General features: G+C 41.7%; 1 protein-coding gene across 2 annotated transcripts in view; it reads right to left on the minus strand.

Annotated features, from left to right (window-relative positions):
• Positions 1 to 1676: 1676 nt before the first annotated feature.
• Positions 1677 to 14204, minus strand: part of scg2a (secretogranin II a) — a 72554-nt gene continuing 60026 nt past the window's right edge. Inside the window, exons 1-3 of one of the 2 annotated variants that reach the window (XM_072254609.1) lie at positions 4915 to 4996; positions 4638 to 4706; positions 1677 to 4026 (exon numbers count right to left, since the gene is read on the minus strand). In XM_072254609.1, the coding sequence (XP_072110710.1) occupies positions 2062 to 4008 (1947 nt within the window). In that variant the 5' untranslated portion in view covers positions 4009 to 4026; positions 4638 to 4706; positions 4915 to 4996 and the 3' untranslated portion in view covers positions 1677 to 2061. Of the gene's footprint in view, positions 4027 to 4637; positions 4707 to 4914; positions 4997 to 14204 lie in introns of those variants that run through there. The other variant, XM_072254610.1, reaches the window with a different exon arrangement.

Raw genomic sequence — 14204 nt, forward strand, 5'->3', positions numbered from 1 at the left:
TGTATTTTTGTTGGAAGGAGGTCCTTCCTGTGGTCGCAGACGTGCTCAGCTGCATGAGGTTCATGTAGCAACGCTATAGTTCAGGTTCGGTTCAGCAGTGCTAAATCGAATAAGCAATTGAAGACAGCTGCTGCGGCCTGTCCATTAAACATACCGTTGTTCACAGCAAAATTCGTGCACTCCTTCCAAAACGGTGAATGAACACCAAATGCTACTGTTTACCCATGTAGGCCAATTGGCTCCCAGAACAGCAAAGGAAGGGTTTCATACAACCGAACTTGGCAATATTTGATAAATCTAGCTTTGCTTTAAACTACTTTCTCGTTCTATCTTAAGGCGAAGGTAGATTGAACTGAATGCTCCTCTGTAACTTGTCTTATTTCTCCCTCTCTGGTTACATCTTTTCATTCTGCTTAAAACATTTCAATCACTCGATGTTGCAGCCCGCTGGAGTCCACTCTAGACCCTCTCTCACCTGCTTCTTCCTTTTCCTCTAGGTCTTATTTAAGGCATTTATTATTTATATTTAGAGATCTAGCATTCCGGCCCAGTAAGCTGGCATCACCCAATTCCATCCACCCTTATCACCAATTAACCTACTAACCCACAAGTCTTTGGAATGTGAGAGCAAACCGGGAGAAAATTCGCCCATTCACAGATTCCCCACAGTTGGCGGCGGGAATCGAACCCTGTTCTATAATAATAGGATTATGCTAACCGCCACGCCATCTCTTTCCTCCGTTTCTGTCTTGGCCTGGATACTACATTTTTGAGGCTGCTTGGTGGTAAGGCACCTTAACGTTCGAGAATTTAAGGGAGCAAACTATGTAACTTGCAGAGCCCCAGGTTCAAGATCACATCAGACCTAATTTCCCTTACATCGATCAAGGCTGTCCTCCGTAGTCTCCATACAGCTGGTTCCACTTTTACGTTTGTGGAATTCACCACCTTCGGCAACATGGCGGTCTGTGTAAAGCCACCAACACCAGTCAGAACTGAATTCCTTCCTGTAGTCACCCTTTAGGCCTAGCCTAGTGGGTGAGTGGTCTGAAGAATCTGGTGTACCCTGATGTTAGTTATCTTCAATATCAAATTCAGCATCTGTACCCAGTGCAGTATGTCTACTTTGTTCGCTGTATATCCCCTACCGCTCCGCCACTCAGGCATATCCGTGTCATTATATCGTTTGGCATGCGTTTTATAATTCGAATAAATATTGGACAAATTAATAAAACATTTAGCTCCTGAGGTCTGTTTCACGACGTAGCGAAATCCTGGCTGCTCTGTAACCTACGCCCGAATCCTTTGCCCCCTATTACTGATGCCTTTGGCTAACGAATGATATGTCGCTGGCAAATGCTCTTTTGCCATAAACTTGTGCGTTAAGAAAACTGTGTTTAAAAATAATACTTCCATAGAAAAGGCTGCTTTAAACGCTGATCCGTGGCACATGAGAGAATGTAGTTCATACATTACATTCTAATTGATGTGTATTTCTAGATTTTATAACAAAAGTATCATGCACGTAGGACAGCGAGTCTCAGTTTTGCTTTAGAACGACGAAGGGGTGGGGTGAGAGCCAGCGATAGGTTTGGTAATTTAAATTATACACCAATACAGAACAGTACGTGCAAAATGTGCAAGAATTAATGCTGCTTTATTTTCTTAATGCCACTTTATTTTCTTCTCAGCTTTTCACAGAAATCATAGACAATACCGAGTTCATTTTGATTAATTGGAAATAAAATACTTTTATTAAATAAAATCAATCACGGACGTGTTGCTACCAATGCTTAACCATGCATGATGGGGATAGTTTCAGCCAAGAACAAGTTTGTCAACATGACTTCTAAAACTGCCTCATCATGAAAAGTAAGAAGTAATTTTAACAACCAAAAAAATTACCGTGAAACCCGTGACAACGACCTATTCTCCACAAGAAGCTGGTTATTCATGTCATTGTCCATGGATCTTTACGATAGAAATCTTAACTGCGTATGTATTAAATCTAATCACCAGTAAACAATCTGCCATTTTTCTATTTACAAACTATTCTCTTCGTTAATACAGCTCATGACCCAGGATTTCTCTGTTTGGTTCCTTCATGGCACGATCCAAGTCGCCATTCTGTTGATTTACCAGTTCCTTTAATTTGAGAATTATAGCCGCAGCATCTTCAGCTTTCTGTAGCCTTCGAGGGGCGTGGTAACCGTTCCCCGTAAAACTCGAAAGGCCGTTTATGATTGACATAACCTCGACAGCTTCCTGGGGGCTGATACCGCGCAGCAACTCTTTGACGGGATTTTGATAGATGTCTGCCTCCTCCTGTTCGTCAGCCGGTGAAGGCATTCTAGTCCGCGGGATGTCAGCTGCATTCAGCAGATCGGGGTACTTGACCAGCAGCCTCTCCAGATACCTGGCGAGTTCGTCGTCGTCGATGTCGATGGCTCGGTCGTCCGTTTCTTGGTCCAAGCCTTTCCCGTTCCGTAACGAATCGGGAATGCGATACCCTTGAAAATTCGGGAATGGGACATAGAGTGCGGACGGGCGGTTTGTCAACTGATCTGCTTTACGGAAATATTCAGGCTTCTCATATACCCTATCACCCGTCCCCAGGATGTTTAGGATGTCCTCTGCGGTGAGATCTCCATCCTCGTTGTTTTGAGCGAAGTTGTTGTAACCTTCTCTGAATCTTTTGCTTTCCCGACGCGCGTCCATTTCCGAGCTTTCGCGAAGGCTGTCCGGGAACTCAGAGTCGATCTCCGCCAGGGAGGGTCCAGGCGCTTGTTTCTTTTGTTCCGCGTCCTTCAGGATTTTGAGAATGTCATCCGGTGGTATTTGAAGTCTGCCGGACAGTTCAACGAACTGGTTCAGGAGACCCGGCTCAATTTCATCTTCCGATGCCTTGATCACCTTTTCAATTTCTACATTCCTGTCTTCGCCTGCGTTCCTAACAGCCATTTCGGGCTGCCCTTCGTACATTCTGTCTTGCAGCCGTTTATAATACTGTAGCATCAAGTCCATCGCAGCGTCTGCCTTCTCGCCTCCACCGTCTTTCTCACTTGTTACTTTCTCCCGGGAATCCGGATGATCCAAGTCGACCTCATCCACAGCGGCCGAAGACTTCTTAATGTTATAAGCTGCTCCCTCTGGCTCTGTGTTGGTATCGGCTTCCTCATCCTGAAATTGTATCTCTTTATGGCGGTGCCTGTTCTTCATTTCTACTGAATTCCAGTCTTCTCCGTCCGCCACGTCTTCATAAGCAAAATCACTGGCCCGGGAAATATCATCCTCCTCTTCCTTACGAAAATGCTCTTCCTCTAATCTTTCCTGTTCCTTGCGTGGGGCCGTGTATTTGCCTAGTTCGCGGAAGGCGGACTCCAGGGTTGCAAGGCTTTGTGGTGTGTACTGCTCTTCTACTATTTCATTGGTGCGTTTATAGGGATTGACATTGTAGCCGCCCTCCGGAAAGGCAATATGGTGTTTCCTCGACAGTCTATCATTTATATCACGTGCAAATAATTCATCATTGTCGCCTTGTTGGTTACCTCCATCCTCCGTTGCATCCTCATCCTGGTTATGAAACCGAGCTCCTGCTCTATACGGCTTGCCGCTCGCCCTAGATTCGCTTTCTGCTTGCATCATAGCTTGCAGTAAAAGCCTGGCCCATTCAGCCTTGCCTTCGTCTGAGGATTCCCTGCTGTTTTCCAGCTGTTGATCCTCTTGATCGTTTCCCTCCAACTTTTTAAAGAGTGGTTCTTGAAATTGACGGAATGCTCCATTTGCTTCATTGTCTGGCACCGGCATGCCTTCGTTATTTTGTCGCAAATTTTCGATGAATTCCAGGGCTTTAATCATTTTGGGATCAGGATAGTTGTATGCGTTTTCTTTATACGCGCTCGGTTCATATCTGTATGGTCCTAATGACGCCGCGTGAAAAGTATCGGAGTAAAACAGAATGGCGAGGGTTAACATGATTTCGCTTGTAAAGGTCTTAATCATCGCCATCTTTACCGTTGTTTTCAGCTGGAAGAAATAAACAAAAAAAAATTACAACTAAATTTTACATTTTAATTTCGAAAATCAAATACTAAGGTATATATAAAGATATCCGCGCAACTAACTCTCCTTCACTCTTGATATTTATGACATCATTCATTAAGTGTCCCAGGCTTTGCCAGTGCATTATCCTCTCCATTTCATCTGTAAATGTTTTATGGAGAAGAAATGACCGAAGCACAACTGCAATTATTTTCAGTCGAAATTTCACCGGTTCTCTCTCAATTTGCCAATAATCCCATTACAATAATCGCGCTGTCCTGAATGCATTTGCGAAAATGGATACACTCTATTAAAGTTTTTGCACGACATTTGCTATCTGCTTTGTGCTAATTCTATTTAGGTTAACGCCAATCCTAGAGCTTTCGGGTCCGCCTGGTCTGGAAATGCTGCAGTATGTGTTGCCACGGTAACATGCAATTTATTTATGTGTTATCACTGGAAACCAGAGAAGGTTTTTAATGCAGAACGATCATAATGATGTCAAAGCAATTACTGAAATTAAATTATTATGTTAAAGCATATCAATTCTAATCTAGTTTTCCTTGCACTTCACTCTGTTCATTATAAAACCTTACTTAATCAACTTTGATTCAGAGGTATCGGTCCCCACCGTCTGTTAGTTAACTGGAGTTCTTCAGGAATTGCTTAAAATAAAGCAAAAATAGTTCAATTTAGTTTGTGAATACAGAAACGTTACAAATTTTACCCGTGAATCCGGCATCCAATAAAATTTCAGGAGCGCAACAGGTTGTTATTAACAAGCCAAGCGTTTGTAAAGGATGAGCAGGCTGTAACCGGATTATATCTCCTTCATCATTACATTTGATTCCTTAAATATATTGTAAAACTTGCCTGCGATTTAATATGAAGCCGGTTCGAGCGAGAGCATCTTTCGCAACAGAGAGTGGCTGGAGCAAGTTGGGTTGAAATTTCCAGCACCAGGACAGCTCCCTATTTATAAAGCAGCCCCGCGACAAGGCACAAACCACCTGACCCTGCGTCACCCAGCTCTGACGGCAGTCAGGTCTTATCACGGAATGCAATCAGAAATGAGAGATTTAAACAACTGCAGCCGTCAACCTGGGGCGACCACAGCGAGGAAGGATAACGGCAAGTATGTTCCCGCAAAATATACACAAGAAGCAGCAGAAAAATAGAAAAAAAAATGGACAAATTAACTTAAACCCTACCTTATGTTGCACAAAGCTGAACGGACCTATTCGCGGCTTACTGGAATTACTAGAAAGTTAATGCATTTATTATGTAAAATCCGAAAAAAATAACCGAAACCACTAGTTTGATGAAATTTCAATTTATTTACGTGTTCCACGATCCACCACCGATTGCTTTTCGTTTTCCGAGTTATATTTTCTCATTTTTAACCGAAGTAGTCAGAAATTAGCGTCGGTGGTACTGAAATAATGCTACCAATCGAAACAAAATCGAGCAGTCGAGTGAACTGGTGGCGGTGTGATTGGGCGCTTCAATAGTTTTTTCAATCTTCAAATATTTCCAGCCATCTCGACTGTTGGGTCGAGTGCGACTCAGCTCCATGCTGGGGAATATGGACCATGGTGGTGCTAGATCGATTTTGGGTGCATGGATCGCAACATAAGCAAGACAGGATAATGGAGAGCAAGTTAACAAAGACTGCCCTTAGTTTAGTGATGCTCTGTAAAAGCCGGCAAAGGCAGCTTCCTTACTGACCGGCAGAGCAGCCTTGGCGGATACAGAATGAGGTATGAGTTCAGCTTGCCACAGACAGGGCTGGGAGAAGTATCGAGCCCTACATCTAAACCCAGTACAACAAATGAACTCACTATGCGAAGAAAGATAAATACATGATAAAACTTACCTTCTTATGTGTACTATCCTTACACTACACCATTCCTCAAACCAGTTATATGTATACGTACGCACATTCTTCCTAACCTGGATTTCTCATTCGCCCACCTGTCTGTCTATCAATACTATTGAATCTTGTCTTAATGAAATAGAGTATTGTATTGCGGCTACATCGTTATTAAACAAATGCTCGTCAATCACCAGTTCAATATTTCCGTTTGCACTCACACGAAAGCTTCATCTCTTGGAAAAAAAAAGCGGACACAATATATAGTGATAGAGTGGGTAATCTACCAGACATGATGTAGAGATTTGGTCTGTTGATCCACTGACGTGACTTGGTACTTATGCAAGTGGAGAATTCCCAGTCTGGTCATTTGATGTATACGGAGTAAAAGCTGTTGGCAGTAATAGTGACAGTGAAAGTAGTCAAAACATATCTTTTTGACCAATGTCAACCACGTTGAAATCTTGCATCCAGACAGAATTTGGTGATGTGAGATTCTAGACCAGGGGCTCTGAATCTATGTTATGCCATGGACCAATACCTTTAAGCAAGTAGTGCATGAACCCCAGGTTGGGAACCCCTGCTCTGGACCCACTAACATGTTTGATTTTGGCCATTTCAAAGAACAGTTATCCTTTGAAATGACTGGTTAATGGGCAGTGACACACAATAATAAAAGAAAAATGCCACAGCAGGAGTAAAAATGGTAGCTATAGTGTCCTCCACAAATGAGGTTAGTAGGAGCAAAAATAAATGAGAGGGGTGGTTCCTGTGAGGACAGCAAGCCAGCATATGCTAGCATTGTGATTAGACAAGATAGGAAAGCTAGAGAAAAAACTAAGATATAGAATCACATGTACAATGTTGGTTTGCTGGTGATTCTATGGAAAACCACAAGCCAACTCCAGTACAAAATTGACACCTACTAGACTCTGGCAGTGGACATAGGGGCAGGGAAGGTCCTCTACTCCTGGTTTCAACATTGAGCCCAGTATTTTTAAATCGTAATGTTCTGGGCTGAGGATACTCATCACTGCTGACCTCTCAGCTGTACTCTGGCCATCGCTGGCACATCTAGTGTAGTCCCACTCATTTACAGGGGATTGCTAATCTGCACTCAGGCATCATGTGGAGGAAATGTATTTTATTTTCCCAAAATTAACACATCATATTTGTTTAATTTTATTTATTTCATTGATGCTGTTTTCAAAATGTATTTACATCTGTTTTCTAATGTTTCTAGATCTCTCTGATGATCAGAAGCATTCAGAAACAGCAGGAAAAAGTTTTCTGACAAAACTAGCTATCAATAGTCATGTCCAGAGTGCTGAAGCCTTAGTTATACCCAGATGACTATAAAGGGCAAGCCACATCATTCATATATTCAACTCTAAGCTCCTGAAATAGTCACTCTATTCCAAGCTCTCTCATGGGAAGAGATTTCCAGAAGAATGGAGAAAAAAGATCCAAGGATATGCTCAAAGCCACCTTGAAGAAGTACAACACCCTACTGATACTGAGAGTCTTTGGCCAATGATTGCTCAAGTGGGGATGGAACATTCAGATGGCATTGCAAGTTCAAATCTATGCATGGTGAAAACACCGAAGAATGATGAGGGATTTCTTTGAAACCTACCACATATAGAAAGGCCTGGATATAGTGGATATGGAGAGATGTTTTCAATAGTGGGACAATCTAGGACCAGAGTCTCAGAAGAGAAGAATATCTCTTTAGGACAGAGATAAGGAGGAATTTCTTTGGCCAGAGGTTGATGAATCTGTGGAATTCACTGCCAGAGATGACTGTGGAAGCTAAGTCATTGGGTATACTTAAAGCAGAGATTGATAATTTCTTGATTAGTAAGAGTGTCAAAGATTACAGGGAGAAGGAAGGAGATATCAATACTATGCAACATCAAGTGATTCTAAAGGCACCTCTGATAATTACATAGCAATAGGCCCAGCTTCTAGTTTCAAGTGAGATATGGATGAAATTGTGCCTGTGTTATGATGAATTTTGAAATTTCAGCGACTGAAATTTCATAAGTTCCTATAGTCAGTGATGCTTTATGTGTCATCACAAGCCTGCATAATGAACCCCAAGTCACGTTACAAAGTGGAAACACCTGTTTAGTTAATTCAAGTTGTACAAATAGCCCTACAATATAAATTTAGTGGTTTCAGTAATGCAGCTGGTCTGGATCAATGTTAATGCAAGCCTCTGTGCTCATATATGTAATGTCATAATTAGTTCATCTTTCAAACTTGCACAATGGCCTTGAATTAACCTTAATTGTTATTTTACAAGGTAATGAAGGGAAGTAGAGAATATGTGTTATTTAAGATAATGATATAATAATAGCTTCAGTCCTGTAGTTTATGAAGATGAATTCCAAACATTCATTGGTCAAATTGGGGAAATGGTGTACTGCCCCCATTAAAAGTAGCAAAATTATGTCATCATGACCTATAATCATGTTACATTTAATAGAGGAATTCACCATTTTTCCAATCCATCTAATAATTGCCAAATTATTCTCAATTATGATGTTTCCATCAGTAACTAATAGAATGCTTTTTGGGTATGAAATCATAATGCTTCAAGCATGACTCCTATTGATGAAACCCTAACTGGATGATAATGTATTGGATTGAATATAGAATATTCTCCACTAAACTAGAAAGTATTAAAGTTTTCAAAGCAAGTGTAAAACCTGCTGGAAGTAACATTAACATTAGTTGTACATATTTACCTGTCTTGTCCTCCAGGCAAACAAAGAAATAAATCTTACTACATGTTTGCTTTAATTTGTATCCTAGCAATGCTGAACGGAATGGATGCGTCACCAGCATTTATCATCACTATCGATTTTTGGAGGAGTAAAGTGATTAACTGTTTGATCAAAACAGGCATGCGTGAAACCAGCCATTACAACAATGGTTATTATCTGTTCCTGACCAGCGGCAAAGCCACTTATACTTCGGCAAGCTACTGTGAAAAAGATCATGAATCCTCATCTGAGGCAGAGAGTAGACAATAAAAATTTAAGCAGAATAATCTGTAGAGCTCAGAATTACAACTAAGCAGTAGCTTGAAATCCCCTTTAAGAAACCACAAATAATTTACCCTCCTTATGTGTATATGGAAGCACTATAATTTGAACTTTAAGACAACTAGGTGAATTAGCCAGAACATTCTCAAATAAAAATAACAGAGACTGTTTCTAATACTGTAATAGAATGTAGGCCAGGGTAACCTATGCATCATCGTGAAAATGGTTTTATAACTTGCAAGTATTTCATAGTCATACACTGAAATGTGTTAAAATTAAATGGTTTGCTAGGTCATTAAGAGTTTCTCACAAGAGTTCCACAGAGTTTGCAATATGATATAATTTAATGTGGCTAGAGTCCTTGTGGATGACTTAAACACATTTCAAGCCTTGAATGAAATACTTTTAACTTAACCTCAGCTCTTGGCTTGACACGTTTATTATCAGAGTTCTACAAGGATGCCAAAGAATATGGCCAGAGGACCCCAAGACCTCTGTCACTGTAGCTTGGTGCCAGTTAGACTTGGCCAATGTGCATTGAGACCAGTGGATGTCATAATCAGTAGAATTAATCCATTATCGTACCATTCGTTCATGATTAACTCCACATACACAGTTCACACATATTCTGATAAATGGTCACCAATCTCCACACAATAATGCTGTTTATCTTGCCCAACATTTACGACCATTTTCTTTCTTGTGTCATAAGCTTGGATTTAAAAAAATATAATGGCAGAATGAATGGTTTGGGAGTAAGAAATGCTACTGGTCATACAAAAAAAGAATAATATTAAGACAGAATTTGTTGCATATACTGTAGATTTAGCGCATTTAATGTCTCAAAAGAATTATAGCAAGTCCTGATAACATTTACAAATTTGGAAAATAAGTGCAGTATTCTGTAGTCACCGGGAAACACATACTTTGTTAAGACTATTGTTCAGAAGTACATGGTATTACTATGCTGCTAAGCCTGGGGGCTTGAGGAACACTGATGGCAAATGATCCCCATGTATAGTGCTGGTTATGATTCACTTCCTCACACTCCCCATTTGTAGCAGACTGTCCTTTTTGTCATCAGGGTGACGTGGAAAAAAGCAGTACCCTGGCAGAAAGCCCGGAAATGGAAAGTCGCATGGTGATCACAAAATATATAAACGTTTCAATTAAAAATATTGTTGAAAGTCTGAAAACATATTAGCATATTTTTTATAGACATAACACTAAAACAATTGCGTTATTTCTTAAGTAAAAGACAAATTTGCTGCAGATCAGTTTGATGTTAAAAACATAATGTGGCACAAGGTTGATTCCCAGGGGTTCATAAGCAGCAGATAAGATAAAGTTCTGGTTTAGAAAAAATCAGAAGGAGAGAATACAGGGGTAATAGAAAGCACATTATTTTTGATATTCTGTATACCTTAGCTATCTTCTTGGGGTACCATGGTAACAGAGGTTAGCGCAACACCATTACAGCTGGGGGTGTTGGAGTTCAAAGTTCAATTCTGGCTTTGTCTGTAAGGACTCTATGTGTCCTCCCTGTGGAATATGTGGGCTTTCTCCAGATGCTCCAGTTTCCTCCCGAGGTCCAAAGAAGCATCAGGTAGGTTAATTGGTTATTGTAAATTGTCCCGTGACTGGGGTTGTCAGGGGTTGCTGGTATGGCGTGGCACCAGGGCAGGAAAGGCGTACTCTCCACTGCATCGCCAAATAAATAAATAAATAAACAAACAAACAAACAAACCTCTCGCTGATATGAGGAATATGGTTTAAATGTCAAATTGAAAGAAATGTAATGAATACACACTCAGTGGCCATTTCAGTAGGTACCTCCTGTACCACCAAATGAAACAATATTGCTTCGGCCAACCTGCCCAACACATTACATGTAACGAATAAAGTAACATTACCACAAATAAAGTAAAAAGGTGGATTTGCAACTCAAGTTAAGTAAATAGGGTAACACCACTGATGCTTCATAACTTGATGAAACCTGGGTGGTGGCAAAGAGTTCACCTGGGAGATGAACCTGTATCCCATTCTAACAGTTCTTAGCCTAAAGCTATGGTACCTCCTACCTGAGGGTAGGGGGTGAAAGAGATTGTTGAAAGGATAGGAGGGATCATCAGCAATGCTAAGGCCTTGCAAATGCAGTGCTCCTGATAAATACCCTGATGGGTGGAAGAGAGACCCCAGTGGTCCTCTCAGCGGCTCTCGCAGTCCTTTGTATGCCACTGTTGTATCATCAGCAAACTTAATGATTCAGTTTGAACTGGATCTAGCAGTGCAGCCATGCATCAGCAGCAGGCTGAGCATGTAGCTTGGAGAGCACCAGAGCTCAGTGTGATGGAGCTAGAGATGATTCTCTGGTCTTTCTGTCATGAAGTCCAGGATCCAGTTACAGGGAGAGATGTTAAGACTCAAGGATAACTGTTCACTCACCGTCTTCTGCGGGGCGATTGTATTAAGCGCCAGGCTGAAGTTGGTAAACAGCATCCTAGCATATGAGACACCGTTTTCCAGGTGGGACAGAACAAAGTGGAGTGCAGAAGCTATGACATCATCAGTGGACCAATCTGAATGATAGACAAAATGGAAAGTGTTCAATGTAGCGGGAAGATGGATTTAATGCGATGCATAACCATCCGCTCAAAGTACTTCATTATTGTTGAGGTAAGTGCCACTGGACGGTCGTCGTTGAAGCAGGTTACTATTGCGCTCTTGGGCGCTGGGATGATGGTCGCCACCTTAAAAGCCTGAGGGGTCAGTGAACTGTTCCAGAGAGATACTAAAGATATGTGTTAGATCTCTGTTAAACTGGGCTGCATCATCCCTCAGCATCTGACTAGGTGTGTTATCAGTCCCAGTGGCTTTAGCTGGGTTGACCCTATCTAGGATCTTTCTTACATTAGTGTGGCCAGACAAAGTACCTGTTCCCTGGGGGCGAAGGTGGGGTAGGGCCTTCCTCGTCGGCACATCATTCCGTGCATCAAGTTGAGTGTAAAAGGCATTCAGATTATCAGGAAGAGATGCGTCAATGTCATTGATGTGCAGGGTGGGCTTGTAGTCCATTATGGATTGAATGCTCTGTCACACTTGTCTCATATCTCTGGTGTCACAGAAATGGCTGTACATTCTCTGTGAATAATACTGTTTTGTCTTCCAGATGGTGCGGGAAAGCACAGCTCTTACTGTCCTGAGAGCCGACTTACTCCCGATCTGAAGACAGAATCACGATCTGTCATCCACGCCTGGACCTCTGCGGTCATCCATATCCTGTGATCTTCTCTCCCACAGATGTGTTTAATAATGGCGACATCCTCAATGCGCTTCTTTCAGTATCCAGTCACAGATATTGCATATTCATCAACATTAATGTGATAGTCATAGCAGCTGCCTCTCTGAACATGTTCCACTCCGTGTCTTCGAACAGTCCCGTGAGGCTAACTTGCTCCTTCTGGCCAGGTCTTGAACTGGTTTGACATGTTTAATCAGTGGATCAGTGGGTGGTATGCAGGAATTAGTATAACAAATAAGTGGTCAGGAAATTCAATGTGAGGGTGGGGAGCAGCTTTGTGTGCATCAGGGATGTTGGTATAAATCAGGTCTAGTGTGTTCTCACCTCCGGTAGCATGCTGATAGAATTTAGGCAGGACTGTTTTTAAGTTAGCAGGTTGATGTCACCAGCAATAATAAAGAAACCATCCGGCGGGGGGGGTGGGGGCGGTTTGCAGATCACTGATGGCGTTGTAGAGCTCACGCAGCCCTTCCCCAGCTTGAGCATGGGGGGCGGGGAGCAGGGTGAGTTGTATACAGCCAGAATCACGATGGCACTGAACTCTCTCAGTAAATAGAAGGGCCTACCCTTCATCCTTTAGAATTCTACCCCAGACGAACAGTGGACCATCACATCTGAAGCATTCACACACCAGTTCTTACTAATAGAGATACGTACACCTCCACCTCAGGTCTTACCAGAGATTGTGGGAATTCTATAGACTGGAAAAGAGATGAAATCCGTGAGCTGGATGACCGCTTCAGGGGTGGTATCCTGGAGCCATGTTTCCATCAGGATCAGCACACAGCTGGCCTTCATCTTACGCAGTCTCTTACGCAGGTAATCTAGTTTGTTCTCCAGTGATCGAATGTTGAAAAGCAGAATCAATGGGAGAGCTGCCTCGCTGCGTTTCACCTCTAGTCTCACATGAATACCAGCACACTTTCTGTGCTTCTGTTTCCTTATGCACCACTTCTGTCGCCATCTCACCTGGGTGGCTCTAGCAGGCAACAAGATGGTGTACAATTAACCCATGCTGTGGAGCTCATCTGCTATTCAACAGCTCGCTTGTGAGGTAGCCCTGCAGTACTTCATAATATTATACTTCATAATATTTTACTTCATAGTTCTTAATATTCAGCAGTGTCTCGCGATTATAACAAAGGCATAATGGATGAACAATAACACCATTAGTTGGAGCTGGAGTAGCCACTGTGACTGGGCGTGCCACCATCTTGATCTTTGGTCAAGGTCTACCTAATAAAGTGGCTATTGAGCATATAAATGATTGCCAAAACAGAAAATATTCTGAAACCCCAGCAACCACTCATTATCTGTAAAAAGAAAAAAAAGCAAGTCAGTGTTTTGGGTAGAAATTTTCAAAATTGATGAAACCAAGTTTCTTCCCAACACTGATGTAAAAAGAAGGATGACAATGGGCAAAAGATACTAGTTAACTATACCACCCTATAGAAGAAAGAACTACAAGGAACAAATGTTTCCTTCTAAAACGTTCAAGTCCCTTCCTCTGTAAAGTATTACAGGTGAACAGAATTTAAAAGTGAAGAGAAGATGGGAAAAGTAGAAGGGAAATGAAAGAGCACAGGAAATTAATTTACCGTTGAGCTTGAGAAAATGGTTGAACTGCATAACGATAGGCAGGAGATAAAAGGAAGCATAATATAATAAATCAATGAAATAGGGACTGTGGAAAATCAGGTGAAAATTACAAGGACAGAACTGAAAGTATGAAAAAGTTGATGACTGACTGTTTAGACATAGGGCTAAGTTGTGTAAATTGTTTCATCAAGAACTTCACAAGGTCTAATAGCTTCCTCCAACTTAGGATAGCTCCCTATGTGATCATAGATGGAACCAAGAGAATAGGAGATGACAAGATCAGAGGAAGTTTGATTAAAGTGAGTAAGGGATCGTGAATAGCACATGAAATATCTCC

This window comes from Mobula birostris, chromosome 4 (genome assembly GCF_030028105.1).
Source record: "Mobula birostris isolate sMobBir1 chromosome 4, sMobBir1.hap1, whole genome shotgun sequence".
Lineage (NCBI taxonomy): Eukaryota > Metazoa > Chordata > Chondrichthyes > Myliobatiformes > Myliobatidae > Mobula > Mobula birostris.